Source organism: Cyclopterus lumpus, chromosome 6, assembly GCF_009769545.1.
Source record: "Cyclopterus lumpus isolate fCycLum1 chromosome 6, fCycLum1.pri, whole genome shotgun sequence".
Taxonomy (NCBI): domain Eukaryota; kingdom Metazoa; phylum Chordata; class Actinopteri; order Perciformes; family Cyclopteridae; genus Cyclopterus; species Cyclopterus lumpus.
The window spans coordinates 15,224,097-15,242,673 of NC_046971.1; the positions used below are offsets into that span (position 1 = coordinate 15,224,097).

The window sequence follows — 18,577 nt, forward strand, 5'->3', positions numbered from 1 at the left end:
TGATATTTGGTCCCGTGGAGTCCAGACCTGGTGGTGGTGCTGATGAGGCTGATATAATGATGAGTTGATGAAGCTGATGAATCTGTGAAGACTGGGCGGAGAGAACAGCAACATAAACGTACTGAAGGTAGATCATATTTAAAAGAGACAGCAGTAAGAGATGATAGGCTAACCGTGTAATTGTTTCGTTTTGCTTATTGGATTGAGGAGACCAGCTGATAACATGATTGACAGCTCTGAGCAATAAAATTATGAAAGAGCTTGCGTGAGTTGTCATTCTTGTCCTTCCACAAGATTCTGCTAAACTGTCCATTTTTTTTAATGAATTGAATAATGTCAGTGAAAAATGTAAACCAAAATTAAACAATATTCAATTTACAATAATATAAAAAATGAAGAAAATTTAAAATCCTCACATTTGAGAAGCTGGAAATGTTTCGTACTTTTGATTGAATAATGACTTTCATGATTAAACTGGTAGGAGGCCCCGGGGAAGACCGAGGACACGCTGGAGGGATTATATCTCCCGGCTGGCCTTGAAACGCCTCAGGATCCCCCAGAATGAGCTGGAAAGTGCTGCGGGTGAGAGGGAAGCCTGGGTCGGCCTGCTGAACCTGCTGCCACCGCGACCCGACCCCGGATAAGCGGGTGATAATGGATGGATGGATGGATGATTAATCAATAATTGAAGTTGTTGTTGCTGGTGTTTAATTGTCTATCCATCAACAACTCGAATAATCAACTGCTCATTTCAGTGCTACATTAAACAAGGTTTCTTCTTTACTCAGTTTAGATGCTTGCATGCTTGTTGCAACACACCATAGCTACAATACAATCGGTAACTAAAGAGGAAAGCATGACTGTAAAAAAAAACATTTAAAAAGTAATAATCAGTCATGTAAGGTTGCAAATGAGCCCCAGCAGTCTCCGGAGACCACTGGTTCCCTCCCCAAACTAATCTATTTGATACATTTTTGACGGCTAACAGCTACATCACTTCTCCCGTAAGCTCAGCTCGCCAACACATTGCAGTGATGCTGCTGCTCGCACACATTCACCAACGTACTACATACATTGAGAAAAAAAACAGCAGCATTCACCTTCAAAATGAAAGCAATGCAGCTGTATTCCGTGCATGATGTACACTTATTTACGTTTTATTCCTAATGTCCCATTGACCGGGCCGGTCAGCAACAGCCAAAGGGCCGGGTGTGGCCCGGGAGCCGTACAGTGCCCAGGTCTGCTCCAGAGATATTATTGGTCATGCACATGTAACTTTACTCGTGCCTCATGCAGTGTCGCTCATTGTCCTTGAACCGAAAACATCACACTTATCGGCAGAAAGATGGCTCCGTTATCACATCATCTTGCTTGACACTTGATACTAAATGTAACTATTAATGTTCTTAACCCTGCATCTCTTCTTCCAGGACCTGAGGATGGCAAGGAGCACAACTGTTTGTCAATACTACAATGTTCTATGCACTCCTCGCACAGACCTCTCTGAAACTCCTTTGTCTAACCCTGATCTCATTCTCTATGTTGATGGGTCCGCATCACAAGGCTCATCAACAGGACTAATCATGTTGGTTTTGCCAACCTCGTTTCTGGTTCTCTTCCTCACCATTTCTCTACACAGGCAGCCCAATTGGTCGCTCTAACAGAAGGATGTAAAGCTGCAGACGGTAAAACAGTCACCATTTACAGTAGCGATTTGGCGTTGTTCGTGATTTTGCGTCACCTGTGCAACGCACAATGTAGGCAGACCAGTTAAAGTCTCCTAACAGGCAGCACACCCACCTCTGACAAGACCCTTTTGAACATATGATGATGGATTTCATTGTGCCAACACCATCCGAAGGTAAAAAAGTTCCTGCACCTACAGACTCACTCACTGACTCAGGTGAAAACGTGAGTGCACCCACACAGGCACCTACTGACTCAACACAATAAGAAGCATAAACCAAGCGTCACTTCTGTTGCACCGTTGAATAACACATAAACCATACAAGCAACTCTGGAATAACCTAGTCACTGACGACAGCCAACGATGAAGCGACCACGCCCATTGCACCCATTTCGAGAAGTCAGACTATGTGGCCTAAAATGAACAATGTGTTGTTTACTATTCCTACCCTGCATAATTGTCACACCAATTTGGTTGATAACAATACAGCTCAAACTTGAATTGTTGTGTTTGACTTAACAAATGCTTTGTTTATGTTGATCAAATGTATGATCAAAAGGGAGGAATGTAATGGCAATTTTATATTCTTAGTTGTGTTTTATATTCTTATCTCAGTGAACTGGTATACAAGCTGTTATTGTTCATATTATCAATGCCTGCATTGGGTTACTCGTGGGTCATGCAGCAGCTACCTAAGTAGCTTTCACACCCTTTTTCCTGTTGTTAATTAATAAAGTACCACATGTTGTTAAGTAATAAATTACTTATGTGGACAGGTCATATGTTAAGGGTAGGATGTATACATCTTTATGATTTCTCTGCCACTGCCTAAAGCATCATGTTCCAATACAGCCCACACCCTGGTCACTCCCTACACAACTCTGTGGGACTTCTTCTCTTTAGTGCTCACTTCTACAGACTCCTTTTGTATAACTATTCCTCTTCTTGCAAGAATAAAATATTTAATTGACAAGTTTTGTTTTACGATATTTGTCATTTCAGCTTAAAAAGACTCAACAGCTAAATTTGCCACCACACCAGTTATTAAAACTAAATAATAAAAGACCATTTTCATCTGTTACCTCCCAAGCTACAATAGTTATGTAATACTGTATGTATGTATTATATAATACATCTAGAAAATTCTTCCTAGTTTGAAAGATGTATTTTGACTCACAATTACCTTCAAAGCATGTTTGTCTATTTGTCTTGATTCAAAGCTCCTCTATTTAGGAAACTGTTACATGTTTATGTTTAAAATAATGTGTTCATAAGGCATATATGACAAACTTTGTTCCAGATCCAGAGAAAAGATCAATATGTTTGCCATTGTGCACAAAAAAATAAACATTTGGGGACACATAACTCTTGAGGTCACAAAGACCTTAAAAAAAGGTGACCTGATCTAATAGGACACGTGTCTGATGTTGTGAAGTTGCCAAACCAAATCCTGTCCCTGAATAATATTTAAAAAACATGACATAATACCCCTTGAAGCTTTTAAGTGGCTATTGAACAGATGGGAAGATGTAATTGGTGGTTATTTTGCCTCAGAGGAGGGGTTTTTAAAACCATCAAGCCTAGTCACGTATAAATGTGGCAGCATATACACCTTAAGTTGTACACTTGGGTACTGTCCAGGTCAAACGGCTGTTGAACCATGGCGAAGCACTGGGGTGTCACCTCTTTAGTGGCACTAGCACTGCTAGCATGCTTAGCTGGGACAGAGGTAGAAGCTCAGGAACAAGGGTTGTTGAGTCCTTCCATAAAGTCCCCTCCACGACCTGACACTCGACCAGCTTCCCCTCCACGACCTGACACTCGACCAGCTTCCCCTCCACGACCTGACACTCGACCAGCTGCCCCTCCACAAGCTGCCTCTCCACTACCTGGCTTTCCACAAGCTGCCCCTCCACAAGTAGGCCTTCCACGCCCTGGCTTTCCACTACCTGATACTCAACAAGCTGCCTCTCCACTACCTGGCTTTCCACTACCTGGCTTTCCACAAGCTGCCCCTCCACAAGTAGGCCTTCCACGCCCTGGCTTTCCACTACCTGGCTTTCCACAAGCTGCCCCTCCACAAGTAGGCCTTCCACGCCCTGGCTTTCCACTACCTGATACTCAACAAGCTGCCTCTCCACTACCTGGCTTTCCACTACCTGGCTTTCCACAAGCTGCCCCTCCACAAGTAGGCCTTCCACGCCCTGGCTTTCCACTACCTGGCTTTCCACAAGCTGCCCCTCCACAAGTAGGCCTTCCACGCCCTGGCTTTCCACTACCTGGCTTTCCACAAGCTGCCCCTCCACAAGTAGGCCTTCCACGCCCTGCCTCTCCACTACCTGGCTTTCCACTACCTGGCTTTCCACAAGCTGCCCCTCCACAAGTAGGCCTTCCACGCCCTGGCTTTCCACTACCTGACACTCAACAAGCTGCCCCTCAACTACCTGAAACTCGACCAGCCCCTCCACAAGTTGCCCCTCGACTACCTGGCCTTCCACTACCTCAATCACCATTCCCTCCACAACAAAGTGGTCTATCACCTGGCGCTGCACGACTCGGCTACGGCCCCGGCTACGGCCCCGGCCATCACCACGGCCATCACCATCACCACGGCCATCATCACGGCCATCACCATCACCACGGGCATCATCACGGCCATCACCATCACCACGGGCATCACCATCACCACGGGCATCACCATCTCCACGGCCATTTCCACGGCCATCACCATCACCACGGCCACTTAAAGCCTCACTTTGATCAGGCGCAGCAGAAACCAACAAACTCACAGACGCCAATCAAAACCTTTTTCACAAAGCATCCTCCTGCCGAGAGTTGTGATGTGGCGAAAAACACGAGGATCCCATGTGGACTTCCTGATATCTCTACTGAAAACTGCAATGCCATCAACTGCTGCTCTGATGGTGGACAGTGCTATTATGGAAAGGCAGGTGAGTTTTGAAAAGAATGTCAAGCAATGGACCGTAATGGAGGACGCAAATAAGGTGTTCTACATATTTAACCTGTCAATGCTTGTTTTTATGCCACCAGTGACCGTTCAGTGCACCAAGGACGGCCAGTTCATTGTCGTAGTGGCGAGAGATGCCACTGTGCCCAACATTGACCTTGAGTCAATATTACTGTTGAGCAAAGCTTCAGGCTGTACACATGTTGACTCTAATTCAGACTTTGCCATCTATAACTTTCCTGTTACCTCATGTGGCACCATTGTTTTGGTAAGACCTTGAGTTTCTCAACTTATCCACCATTTAAAAAAGTTACATTTTTACCCAATTATGCCATTTTCTTTTACATTTTCTAGGAGGAGCCTGGTGTTATAATCTATGAGAACAAAATGTTCTCCTCATATGAAGTGGAAACCGGGCGTCGTGGAGTCATTACCAGGGACAGCCACTATGAGTAGGTGATGCTTTTTTAAAGTTATTTTGTAATATCTAAAAAAGGATCTGACCAAGCAACATAATGCCAGTTTTCTCTTTTCAGATTGCTCTTCCAGTGTCGGTACATCGGCACCACTATTCAAACTGTGGTTGTAGAAGTACTACCATTAGGAATTACTCCTCTATCAGTTGCTGAGCTGGGACCCATCAGAGTAGAACTGAGGTTGGGAAATGGACAGTGTATTTCAAAGGGTTGTAATGAAGGTAAGTGAATGTCGGCGAAGCTGCTGTGTTTGTAGATGGCTGTCATGCTAACTGGTCCCTGCTCTCACAGTGGATGTGGCCTATGATTCGTACTACACGGAGGCTGACTATCCCGTACGCAAAGTACTGAGGGACCCTGTGTACGTGGAGGTTCAACTCCTTGAGAAGACAGATCCCAACCTTGTCCTGACTCTTGGTCGCTGTTGGGCAACCACAAAGCCCAACCCTCACAGTCTGCCCCAGTGGGACATTCTGACAGACGGGTATTTAAAACACCAATTTAACACACTGTCCTGTTTATGACAACATAATCAATCATTTTTGTCAGAGTTTATACTTCTAATCATTAGGATTAGTGATAGAGAAATTAATGCTATGAAAACACTGACTTCCTTTTTGAATTGAATTACAGAGGAGTTGTCTTCATGCCGTTTTCTTTTCATCCAGGTGTCCATGCAGGAATGATAACTACTTGTCCTCACTGGTTCCAGTCGGTGCCTTCTCTGGTCTGGACTTCCCAAATCACTACAGACGTTTCATTTTCAAAATGTTTACCTTCGTTGACCCCACTTCAGTTACACCCATGAGGGAACAGGTAACAATTTAATCCACTGATGATAAACTGATTCAACAAAATATGTTTGTATTGCTCTGCTTACATGGTTTTCTTTGTTCAGGTGTACATTCACTGCAGTACAGCTGTGTGTACTACTACAGGAGGCCGGTCCTGTGAACCAATATGCTACAGAAAAAGTAAGAGATGAATTTATAATCTGCAGAATGAAAGGAGCAATATGCACTCAAATCTGACCCTGTTTGTTTGTCTGTTTGTAGAGAGAGATGTCATGGCTGTGGACCAGACAAGTTCTGAGGCAAAGGTTGTGGTTTCTGTAGGACCAGTGAGCATGGGTGCCTCCGCGGAGTAAACAGCAGTGTGGAACTCAAGAATTTGGCCAAGATCATGAAGTAAAAGATTTGCATATTACATACTGTATATTGTAATGATTGCAAAAAGTGTGCTGCAGGAAGAATGAAATTGATCCCCAAAAATATTGTCGACACAATTGTATTAAAATATATTGGCTTTGATTTGCTGTAAATACTTTGATAACTTGTGTGCATACAACTTTTTGTACTATTAATTGTTAGTGATGTTCTAACAAACAGGTTCCACTGGCAGTAATAATTCATGGTTCTTTTGAAACAAAACAAAATACAACAAACATTTCTATAAATAGAAACTATTTTCGTGTCAAGCACATAAAGTGCTCAACCCTCATGGGTCTATAAGACACCAAAAGTTAGCTGCAGTGGACACATTTCATATAGTTTCACTCAATTAGAAATGTACAGGTTACTTCACCGCTATATCTTATACAAAACATTCTGCCTTCTTTCCCAGGCCGGGCAAATCAAAAAAGATTCCTTTACTGAAGCGCAACTCAAGTTGTTCCCAGTTATCCAGGCAAAAGAAATCAAGATAAACTGAAGTCCTTTTACTGTCCTTTACAATATCCCCACTAATGGCCAAATCAGAAGTCGATGTGTAAACTCCCAAGAAGGATCAAATAGCTCTGTGATGCACAGTGTTACAACTTGTGTGGTCACGGAAACCCCAAACAGCAGAAACATAGTCAGCCACAGGACTTACACGGTAATTAGAGGTGTGTATAATTATGGAATTCCAGATTACCACATTGTTTAACTTTGTTCAGTACAGATCCCAGTGCTCTTCCTGACTGAGCGAGGACAGTCACCAATTCTTTAAATGTCATGTGCTCGTGAAGAGTAATGCCAAGAAATTTATACTGTTCAGTGTATGATAGCACTGTTGAACCGAAGTTAAAAACAGCTAAACTTCTGTTTGTCTAAAATGTACTGATTGTTTTTTGTCTTGATTTACCACGAATATTACCACTAACAACCACGACCACCATCTGATCATCATCTTTAACCCCGAAATTAGAAGCTTTAGTTTGAAGAGTTAAATCATTAATCACGCCCATCGGCCCTGGTTAGTGTATTTACATTAATTAATCAAATGTTCTTCTAACGTTACCCTGATATGTGTTTGCATCATAGACTGTAGATCAGAATTTCACGCATACGGTCACTCTATTGCCTTGACTTTTATTTTGAAATACTTGCTTCCGGATTACCTGTCGTGCTTTGCCTCTCCTTTCGAAGACAAAAACAAAAAAAGATTTAGTTTCATCCCGAAAACAGAAAAGCACGGTCGTTTTCCAAAAACGAAGATACGAGTGAACCGAACACAAATAACGAGTTGATATTGTTTTTTGAAAATCCTTCTTTTGTTTTTTCTTTAGAAGACAGAGGCAAAGCAAGGCAGGCGACCCGGAAGTAAGAGTCTGTCAAAATAAAAGCCAAGGCAATAGAATGATTGTAGGCAGGTAATATAGTTAAAGTCATGTATGTGTGCAGAGTTGTTGCTGTTAGCACTCATGCATTTTTCCACCGTATTGGGCTGTTTCTTGAGTAAACTCAGAGCAGAGTCTTTAGGAGGAGATGCAGAATAAAGTTGTTTACCCTTTCTACCAGTCGATGGCAGTATAAGTGTATTTAAACCATACAATTAGTTATATTTACCTGTGTCTTTGATTTCGGTTTTGGATACAGGCATATTTAATGCCGTTTATTTCCTCTGATATTTAATGTTCATTGTTCATTTGCAACCTAGTTATATACATCATGTATTTACTTGATATATTTGTGTCATTTAAGAACCAACCATTCCTAAGTGGAAGAGTATGTGTTGATCACAAGGTAATAAATAATGACAATTAAAGACAGTTGGTTTATTCTTCCCTGTGCTTCCCATTTTTACCTTCATTACTCTTCATCACTGCACCATCATCACTGTCACTCTCATACTCATTCAACATCACTCTGTCAAAATCACATCATCATAATGTCGGCACTTTGATCTAAAGAATGATGTAGCACTGTGCTGTGTGTGCACACCGTGGTCGGAGTTGACTATGAGTTATTGTATAAGACTGAAACATGGAGAGCACAGCTACTCTCACATTTCTAAGCTGTCTCGCATGGTTTAAAGTATTCAAATGATTGTTTGGCATTGTTGCCCTTTTTTAGCCACATGTCGATATGTGTGCATGTATATTTAGATAAGTCGTATTCATTGTATGTGTACACACTTAACGCTGATTCTGATTATATAAATAACAATATATTTATTGAGGTTGTTTGCTGTTCCTGTTAAACTGATTAACAGGGCCATTGGGTTCCCCAGGTTACATGTCGGTCACTAACACATTTACATCAGCAGGTCATGACCTTCATTAGCTAAGAGCAGTAGCTCACATGTACTTCTATCCAATGAGATCTGCACACGTCTAGATTAGCAAAGAAAGAACATTTTTGGTATTTTCTAATTCTGTATGTTAAGCACAAGTTAAATACTACCCTAGAAGCAGAAACCTTCAGAACTAGTGGTGGCATTGTATTGTGATTACATCCTTGTATTTGACTTGTATTACTGTATCTCAATTCTTCTGATGCTTCGGTCTGCAGTTAATCTGCTCGCATGATTTACATCATCACAGCGTTGGCTTACAAGAGCTGTTCATAAACACAGCACTCTTCTGTCCACAAATGATTGTCATCAGTGAAGTTTTCATGGTTGGAGAGAGGACTGACTCTATCTTCAGTTTGAGTGGATTTACTTTTCTTCAATAAACTGTCACACGTCACAAAAACTATTGTTGAGGTATAAGATAAGATAAGATATTACTTTATTCGACCCCAGGGGGAAACTTCGTGAAGCAGCAGCAAACATGTTTAGAAATATACAATACCATAAAATAATATAGCAGGGCGGACATATTACATTTAAGAATTTAAATAATAAACGAAATGAAAATGTAAAAATGAAATAAAAATGAAAGTGTATACAGTGTATCTAAGCATCATGTTCCAATACAGCCCACACCCTGGTCACTCCCTACACAACTCTGTGGGACTTCTTCTCTTTAGTGCTCACTTCTACAGACTCCTTTTGTATAACTATTCCTCTTCTTGCAAGAATAAAATATTTAATTGACAAGTTTTGTTTTACGATATTTGTCATTTCAGCTTAAAAAGACTCAACAGCTAAATTTGCCACCACACCAGTTATTGAAACTAGATAATAAAAGACCATTTTCATCTGTTACCTCCCAAGCTACAATAGTTATGTAATACTGTATGTATGTATTATATAATACATCTAGAAAATTCTTCCTAGTTTGAAAGATGTATTTTGACTCACAATTATCTTCAAAGCATGTTTGTCTATTTGTCTTGATTCAAAGCTCCTCTATTTAGGAAACTGTTAATTTTTTAACATTTAAGATAATGTGTTCATAAGGCACATATGACAAACTTTGTTCCAGATCCAGAGAAAAGATCAATATGTTTGCCATTGTGCACAAACAAAATAAACATTTGGGGACAAATAATTCTTGAGGTCACAAAGACCTTAAAAAAAGGTGACCTGATCTAATAGGACACGTGTCTGATGTTGTGAAGTTGCCAAACCAAATCCTCTCCCTGAATAATATTAAAAAAACATGACATAATACCCCTTGGAAGCTTTTAAGTGGCTATTGAAAAGATGGGAAGCTGTAATTGGTGGTTATTCTGCCTCAGAGGAGGGTTTTTAAAACCATCAAGCCTAGTCACGTATAAATGTGGCAGCATATACACCTTAAGTTGTACACTTGGGTACTGTCCAGGTCAAACGGCTGTTGAACCATGGTGAAGCACTGGGGTGTCACCTCTTTAGTGGCACTAGCACTGCTAGCATGCTTAGCTGGGACAGAGGTAGAAGCTCAGGAACAAGGGTCGTTGAGTCCTTCCGTAAAGGCAGTTCAAGGACCTGGCATTGACCTACCTCAATCACCATCCATTGGCTTCGGCCATGGCCACGGACACGGCCATCACCACGGCCATCACCACGGCCATCACCACGGCCATCACCACGGCCATCACCACGGCCATCATCATCACCACGGCCATCACCACGGCCATCACCATCACCACGGGCACCTCCATCTCCACGGACATCACCACGGCCATCACCACAGACATCGCCACGGACATCGCCACGGACATCACCACCATCCTCACTTTGATCAGCAGCAGCAGAACTCACAGAGCAAAACCATTTTCACAAAGCATCCTCCTGCCGAGAGTTGTGATGTGGCAAAAAACACGAGGATCCCATGTGGACTTCCTGATATCTCTACTGAAAACTGCGATGCCATAAACTGCTGCTCTGATGGTGGACAGTGCTATTATGGAAAGGCAGGTGAGTTTTGAAAAGAATGTCAAGCAATGGACCGTAATGGAGGACGCAAACAAGGTGTTCTACATATTTAACCTGTCAATGCTTGTTTTTATGCCACCAGTGACCGTTCAGTGCACCAAGGACGGCCAGTTCATTGTCGTAGTGGCGAGAGATGCCACTCTGCCCAACATTGACCTCGAGTCAATCTCACTGTTGAGCAAAGCTTCAGGCTGTACACATGTTGACTCTAATTCAGACTTTGCCATCTATAACTTTCCTGTTACCGCATGTGGCACCATTGTTTTGGTAAGACCTTGAGTTTCTCAACTTATCCACCAGTTAAAAGAATTTAAATTTTTACCCAATTATGCCATTTTCTTTTACCTTTTGTAGGAGGAGCCTGGTGTTATAATCTATGAGAACAAAATGTTCTCCTCATATGAAGTGGAAACCGGGCCACGTGGAGTCATTACCAGGGACAGCCACTATGAGTAGGTGATGCTTTTTTAAAGTTATTTTGTAATATCTAAAAAAGGATCTGACCAAGCAACATAATGCCAGTTTTCTCTTTTCAGATTGCTCTTCCAGTGTCGGTACATCGGCACAACTGTTCAAACTGTGGTTGTAGAAGTACTACCATTAGGAATTACTCCTCTATCAGTTGCTGAGCTGGGACCCATCAGAGTAGAACTGAGGTTGGGAAATGGACAGTGTATTTCAAAGGGTTGTAATGAAGGTAAGTGAATGTCGGCGAAGCTGCTGTGTTTGTAGATGGCTGTCATGCTAACTGGTCCCTGCTCTCACAGTGGATGTGGCCTATGATTCGTACTACACGGAGGCTGACTATCCCGTACGCAAAGTACTGAGGGACCCTGTGTACGTGGAGGTTCAACTCCTTGAGAAGACAGATCCCAACCTTGTCCTGACTGTTGGTCGCTGTTGGGCAACCACAAAGCCCAACCCTCACAGTCTGCCCCAGTGGGACATTCTGACAGACGGGTATTTAAAACACCAATTTAACACACTGTCCTGTTTATGACAACATAATCAATCATTTTTGTCAGAGTTTACACTTCTAATCATTAGGATTAGTGATAGAGTAATGAATGCTATGAAAACACTGACTTCCTTTTTGAATTGAATTACAGAGGAGTTGTCTTCATGCCGTTTTCTTTTCATCCAGGTGTCCATGCAGGAATGATAACTACTTGTCCTCACTGGTTCCAGTCGGTGCCTTCTCTGGTCTGGACTTCCCAAGTCACTACAGACGTTTCATTTTCAAAATGTTTACCTTTGTTGACCCCACGTCATCTCAACCCATGAAGGAACAGGTAACAATTTAATCCACTGATGATAAACTGATTCAACAGAATATGTTTGTATTGCTCTGCTTACATGGTTTTCTTTGTTCAGGTGTACATTCACTGCAGTACAGCTGTGTGTACTACTACAGGAGGCCGGTCCTGTGAACCAATATGCTACAGAAAAAGTAAGAGATGAATTTATAATCTGTAGAATGAAAGGAGCAATATGCACTCAAATCTGACCCTGTTTGTTTGTCTGTTTGTAGAGAGAGATGTCATGGCTGTGGACCAGACAAGTTCTGAGGCAAAGGTTGTGGTTTCTGTAGGACCAGTGAGCATGGGTGCCTCCGCGGAGTAAACAGCAGTGTGGAACTCAAGAATTTGGCCAAGATCATGAAGTAAAAGATTTGCATATTACATACTATATATTGTAATGATTGCAAAAAGTGTGCTGCAGGAAGAATGAAATTGATCCCCAAAAATATTGGAGACACATTTTTATTAAAATCTATTGGCTTTGATTTGCTGTAAATACTTGTGTGCATACAACTTTTTGTACTATTAATTGTTAGTGATGTTCTAACAAACAGGTTATATAATAATAATTCATGGTTCTTTTGAAACAAAACAAAATACAACAAACATTTCTATAAATAGAAACATAGATAGATATCTCTATTTTCGTGTCAAGCACATAAAGTGCTCAACCCTCATGGGTCTATAAGACACCAAAAGTTAGCTGCAGTGGACACATTTCATATAGTTTCACTCAATTAGAAATGTACAGGTTACTTCACCGCTATATCTTATACAAAACATTCTGCCTTCTCTCCCAGGCCGGGCAAATCAAAAAAGATTCCTTTACTGAAGCGCAACTCAAGTTGTTCCCAGTTATCCAGGCAAAAGAAATCAACATAAACTGAAGTCTTTTTACTAAACACTACATCCCTTATGTCCTCGTCGATAGGACAGTAAAAACAAACGTGAACCTCATTCTCAATTTCCCTGAGCTCACATGTGTCCTCCTCTGGAGTGGAAATAAACCTACCGGTCTCTAAAACTGATGGTAATGTTCCTGAGCGTAATTGTGCACATCGGGATCTTTGTCTTTTGTTTAAGTTATACTTCACATAAAGTTCTCCACTAAAGTTATTCTTTATGAGACAATACGTTCGTAACTTTAGTTTACACCATATATCAACAGACCATTTTTGTCTATACATGAGAAAGAGTTTAGTCTTAATTCCCTTAATATCACAAAGTACCATCAGACACCTTCACGAGTCTATTCCAAAGTTGAATCGTTTGACACTTATGTCTGATGTTTGGAGGTTCCCAACCAATATCCCCAATAATGTCCAAAAACAGAAGTCGATGTGTAAAATCCCAAGAAGGATCAAATAGCTCTGTGATGCACAGTGTTACAACTTGTGTGGTCACGGAAACCCCAAACAGCAGAAACAGTCAGCCACGGGACTTACACTTTTCGTCTTGATTTATCACCACTACCACGACCACCATCTGATCATCATCTTTACTCCTCAATTGATCCATTACTGTAACCTTTTTTCCTCTTATTGCAAAAAACATATACAACTATTTTGTGTTTTGTACATTCAGAGCAAAGTTCGGTCTTGCTCATCTCTGAGTGCCTTCGTAGTGTCGTAAAGGTAAGAGAGATCTTCCTCTGGGACAGGCTGACAGTTCAATCAGGAGAGACAGCTGAAGTCAGATGAAGAAAAAATAATTGTTTATTATTAACAGATGATATATGTGATGATAAAGTCTTGATTGAGTCTTTGGCACTTGGACTCCACAGGGAGATTTGTAATTGAGGGTCGTCTGCCCCAATCAGCAACAAGAAAAATCCCCCCTATGGAGTCCAGACCTGGTGGTGGCTGATGAGGCTGATAGAATGATGAGTTGATGAAGCTGATGAATCTGTGAAGACTGGGCAGAGAAAACAGCAACAGGAATGTACTGAAGGTAGATCGTATTTAAAAGAGACAGCAGTAAGAGATGATAGGCTAACCGTGTAATTGTCTTGTTGTGCTTATTGGATAGAGACCAGCTGATTACATGATTGACAGCCCCGAGCAACGCAATTATGAGTGAGCTTGCATGAAATGTGAATGGCAGATGTATGAAAAATAAACTACAAGCCTATTTCTGTATTTTACGACTAAACTCTAAAACAAACTATCAAAACATACACGGACCCCGATTGATTTTAACAATAATTATTCTATATTCACATTGATCAAATTACTTTTCCCCCCAAACTTGTGAGCACCTTTTCACACGACCCACCACCTGCACATGCATATAAACTCTTTCCAAAAATGTTATAGAAAATTTAAGTCTCAATCTCAAAATATCAGTTTTGCCAAAAATAGAGCAATGAATCATTAAAGTGAAGAACTAAAGAACATAGTGAAATCTCTGTAGTAAAAGGAAAAAACAGAAGCCAATAAGTAAAGGTATACTGTTTGGATTCATAAGACTTGTTTTGTGAGTGATGGAACACAATACATTTACAGCCTTCAGCATGTTTTATGTTTAAAAAAAATGTATCATTGTTCAACAAACTTTCAACCATCTTGCATAAGTAGCACCGGGTCCAGGATGGTATTTGTAGACAAACTGTCTCAGTTTTCTGAGTTATTAAGTTAATTGCTGTCACAATACTCTAGCTTTCATATTGTATCAAAAGTATGACTCACCTTTCACTGAGGTGATAATATAACCACAAGAGGGCAATGTGAATTCAGAGGAAAACTGAAACCGTCACAAAAATTCACTAGCGAAATATCCACAGTCAGCAAACGGTTTAGATATCAAACTGGACTTTACTTCAAAGATCACATTTCTGATCACGTGTTTGTTCATTTGTGCAAGCTGAACAGAGGCGATTAACTAAACAGAAGCTGATTTAGTCACCATGTACATATTTTCAGATACATGTCAGTTAACAGCAAAATACCTTTTTGTCAGTTACAGATCACCATGGATCAATGATTGTCTCACAAGTGAGTCCTTAGGAGCTTTTCTCCTCTGGTACCAAAGTTAACATATGTGGCGAGTACAACAGTGAAAACAGTGTTGTCACTTATCAAAAAGGAAAAGTGGACATTTTATTTGAACAATTTCAGGCACTGGTGATAATAATGTGTGTCCTTTAACAGAGCAGGAGCGTCTTTGGTAGTTATGCTTTTTGAGTCCTGGCCACTTAAGTATATGAACATGGGTTTACCAACCATTAAAAAGAGAACCTAACAAACAAAAACAAAGACACCCTTCACCATAAACGTGTACACTAAACATTTGAGTCCTCTGTGGCTCTTTTTCTGCTCATGACTGCGAACACAGTGCGAGCCATAACACCTCAGCTGTGTGTGTTCACTCTCCTCCTCTCTCCGTCAGTCAGACTTGTCCTTCTTTTTGCCTCCTCCTATGGGAACTTTGCTGACCACAGCAGAACCAACAGCAATCACTCCTCCAGCTACAGCACACACTCCTCCTTTAACCAGACCCACTCCAATCCCAGGCAGCGCAGCGACAGAGCTGACGGTGGTTTTGGTGAGGTCCAGACTCTTTCCTCCTATCCACGTCACACCGCCTACAGTCGCTCCTAAAGCTCCCTTGGTGGCACCATACAAGCCCCCCGCCAACCTGCCGAGCATGCCCGGCTGCGCCTGTGAATCGTCCTTGTTGTCGTTGTCGTCATCTGATTTAAAAACAACAAAAGCAACATTTTAAGTATATATATATATATTTCAATATGTTGTTTCTAAATAAGTAAGAAGACAGAAATGCTTCAAACTAGGGCTGCAACAAATAATGATTTACTTTTCACTTAACCATAACCATTCTTTTGGTCTGGTATCAAAACAGTTGCCGATTCATTTTCTGTAGATGCACTCATTGATAAATAACCTATTTAAGCTCTACTCCAAACCTATTGCATCTTCACATTGCCTTTACCACCCGGTTATGTCGCCCATGATGATGATCATAACCGTGGTACACTATGGATGATTATTTTTATTGATTAATAATATAGTCAAAGTATCTCTCTCTCTGTGTGTTATCCATTCGTTGACCTTGAGTCTTTCTCCTTGGGTTATTATGTTCTCTATTACTCCCCGCCTCCCCTAGACTTCAGTCGGGGAACGTAACAGAAATACTAAACTATTTAATTTGCACATATTAAATTGACCATGCTAATCCCTATGTAAAATCCATAATAGTGTTTCCATATAATGTTTTGCACGCTCAGGTCTTTTTCTGAAAACAGCATCCACAACATTTGAAACTAAATATTTGTCAGAGGACCTTTACAATTAAACTTACCTGTAGCTACTGGCTCATCATTGAGGTATGCAGGCATGTCCTTAAGCACTTGCTCTGCCTGACTCATTTCTCTGGAAAAATAAATGATACAATCACCAACCGAGACTGTGATACACCATGAACAGAGATATGCAGCGTTGGGAACTAACGCTATAAGGAAAGAGATTCTGTGTAACATTACAGTTTAGTTTCCTTCTGGCATCTTTATGTAATTTCTGTTATGATCTACATCCTGTTAGAGATATGTGTCTGTGCTTGTTGTTGCATATCTTTCTGTGTTTAAGTATGTCATATATGATAAGAGAGGAACAGTAGAACAAAGAAACAAGACTTTGGTTTGTGTTTGATCCCTTAAAATGTGCTCCTTGTCCTACCTGGTACATGCATGATCTGCTCCAACATTCACACTATAATTGTGACAAAAGCTACATGCTGCATTTGTCATTAAAAGCCTTTATTCTAAACAGACGAAACGCTGACAGTCTGCAGACAAAGCCTTTGTAAAGCAAACAGCTAGGGATGGGGTGTTAAGGACAACAACGGGAGCTTGCTTTGGGTGTGCTGCTGATCCTGAAATGGTCTGCCACGGAGCTGAACATCACACAGAACATCTCAACTTAAAACAAACGATTATGAGAAATAAAATAAAAACGAATTTAGGAGTCGTCTTCTGGACTTTGGGAAACAAAGATAATCAATGACATACTGACAGTTTGAAGGAATTAACTAATGTCTCTTCGTAGAAACGATGACACACATTGCTACCTAAATACCGTTAACCGTTTGTTATCCGTTAACCTGTAATGTTGCTTTTTTTGTTCTTGTTATGAAGTTATGAAATCTGCTCGGACAGCGTCATTCCTTCGGTCATAGCGTGTATTAAGTAAACGACGAACAAAGACAGCATCGCCGCGTATCCCTGTTGGGTTCAGATTAAACACATTCAAACAAGTAACGTTAGCTGGTCAAAGGCCCGACGTGCAACGTCAACCGTGAGCTAACCTGCAGCGTTTGTTTGGTGGACGTTGGGACTTGGGCTAAGGTGAACTAACGTAGAGGATAAAACACATACTTCATTGAAAGTTGGCCAATTACTGCACAATCTAAACACGTCGGAATCGGTGCGGTCTCGCGTTGACATCTAGAAATGGTTGGACTTGTCATTAACATGCAGAACTATGTAGTTGTTTTGCCTTTAGTCGCCATCATTAGCTTATTGGGACAATCGTCTCGCTGAGACACTCACTAGCTTTCTAACATTCGTATTGATATTTCTGTCCCGATGATCGAGGGAGTTTGCTTTGAAACTGATATGTGCGAGATACTGTGGCTCGGTGTTTAGTGGCTCCAGTTTCTTGTCTCTCATCACACAAACTGAACCAAACACTAGTACGTACCTTACTTTGTATCAGACTGGTCCAATGTAACGTCACTGCGCGCTATGTGCGGGACTTTCTGCGCAAAACAAGAGCTCATCAGCCTCCACGGCCTCTAACAATGTCGCTGCTGGTGGTTACGCTGACTTGTGTTGTCTGTGTGGCTATAATATTGTGAGGAGGACCTCAGTCTCCACCCATAAAAACACACGGGATGCAGCTGCGGAGGCCTTTATGAAATCACATGCATGTACAGCTGTTATTGTCGGGATGATAGTAGCCTGCTATTGTTCAATATTTTAGATCATGTACTAACACGGGGGCGTTTATGATGCTGTGTTTGGTTCCATTCAGAATGAGTGAAGATGTTCTAGTGATGAATATGAACAACTGTGGAAAGTATCGCAGGGTGTAGTAATTAGAAAAGATAAGATAAGAAGGCCTTATTTTGTTCATCAGTTTGGCGGGAGAGGACACTGGACCGACTACACCAAAACAACATCCGCCCCTAAAAGCGGAAGTGACGTTCATCCTCCGTGAGTGGTTCTAAATCAAAGATCGTCTCTTTTACATCTATTCAATAAGCAGGTGTCACCGAAGAGTATTTAGTAAACACAACAGAACGCCGAATTGAGATTTATTCTCACGAGGACAATGTGTTAATATCAACAAGACTGGATCACTGACAGGAAACTGCTCCAGGGCTGCAGAATAAAAAGATTACCAACCAAACGAAGAGCATACAGAAATACACACACTGTATGCAAATATATACACACTTTATAGAACACATGCACTATGCATTCTATAACACATTTTAAATGTTAATGTATTTAGTAACACATTTTCATATTACGACAAGTCAAAATGTCTGCTGTGAAAAA

At 41.1% G+C, this 18,577-nt stretch overlaps 3 protein-coding genes across 4 annotated transcripts; 2 read left to right on the forward strand and 1 right to left on the reverse strand.

Annotated features, from left to right (window-relative positions):
- Nucleotides 1-4,473: 4,473 nt before the first annotated feature.
- LOC117732109 (zona pellucida sperm-binding protein 4-like) lies at nucleotides 4,474-6,278 on the forward strand (the record flags this gene model as incomplete). Its single annotated transcript, XM_034534792.1, is given in 9 exon segments — nucleotides 4,474-4,525; nucleotides 4,528-4,638; nucleotides 4,739-4,923; nucleotides 5,010-5,107; nucleotides 5,192-5,352; nucleotides 5,423-5,615; nucleotides 5,800-5,947; nucleotides 6,030-6,105; nucleotides 6,187-6,278. Coding segments are annotated over 9 exon segments (1,116 nt in total), but the record flags the coding sequence as incomplete, so codon positions are not given.
- A 4,013-nt stretch (nucleotides 6,279-10,291) lies between these two features.
- LOC117732038 (zona pellucida sperm-binding protein 4-like) lies at nucleotides 10,292-12,322 on the forward strand. Its single transcript, XM_034534644.1, is given in 9 exon segments — nucleotides 10,292-10,568; nucleotides 10,571-10,681; nucleotides 10,782-10,966; nucleotides 11,054-11,151; nucleotides 11,236-11,396; nucleotides 11,467-11,659; nucleotides 11,844-11,991; nucleotides 12,074-12,149; nucleotides 12,231-12,322. Coding segments are annotated over 9 exon segments (1,341 nt in total).
- Nucleotides 12,323-14,439: 2,117 nt separating this feature from the next.
- Nucleotides 14,440-18,203, reverse strand: tmem263 (transmembrane protein 263). Of its 2 annotated transcripts, XM_034536065.1 has the most exons (4): nucleotides 18,010-18,187; nucleotides 17,720-17,923; nucleotides 16,318-16,388; nucleotides 14,440-15,691 (listed from the first exon to the last, which is right to left on the reverse strand). In XM_034536065.1, exons 2-4 carry the CDS (start codon nucleotides 17,791-17,793, stop codon nucleotides 15,384-15,386), a joined length of 453 nt encoding a protein of 150 aa, XP_034391956.1. In that variant the 5' UTR covers nucleotides 17,794-17,923; nucleotides 18,010-18,187; the 3' UTR covers nucleotides 14,440-15,383. The 2 variants fall into 2 exon arrangements, with proteins under 2 accessions (XP_034391956.1, XP_034391957.1); XM_034536066.1 differs by having other exon boundaries at nucleotides 17,715-18,203.
- Between the last annotated feature and the right edge of the window lie 374 nt (nucleotides 18,204-18,577).

Coding starts and splice junctions, on each gene's coding strand:
- tmem263 (XM_034536065.1), bottom strand. CDS start 17,793: ATGAGCTCTTGTTTTGCGCAGAAAGTCCCGCACATAGCGCGCAGTGAC. Junction 16,389..17,719: donor TTGGACCAGTCTGATACAAA/GTAAGGTACGTA, acceptor TTATTTTTCCAG/AGAAATGAGTCAGGCAGAGC. Junction 15,692..16,317: donor TGATGAGCCAGTAGCTACAG/GTAAGTTTAATT, acceptor TTTTTAAATCAG/ATGACGACAACGACAACAAG.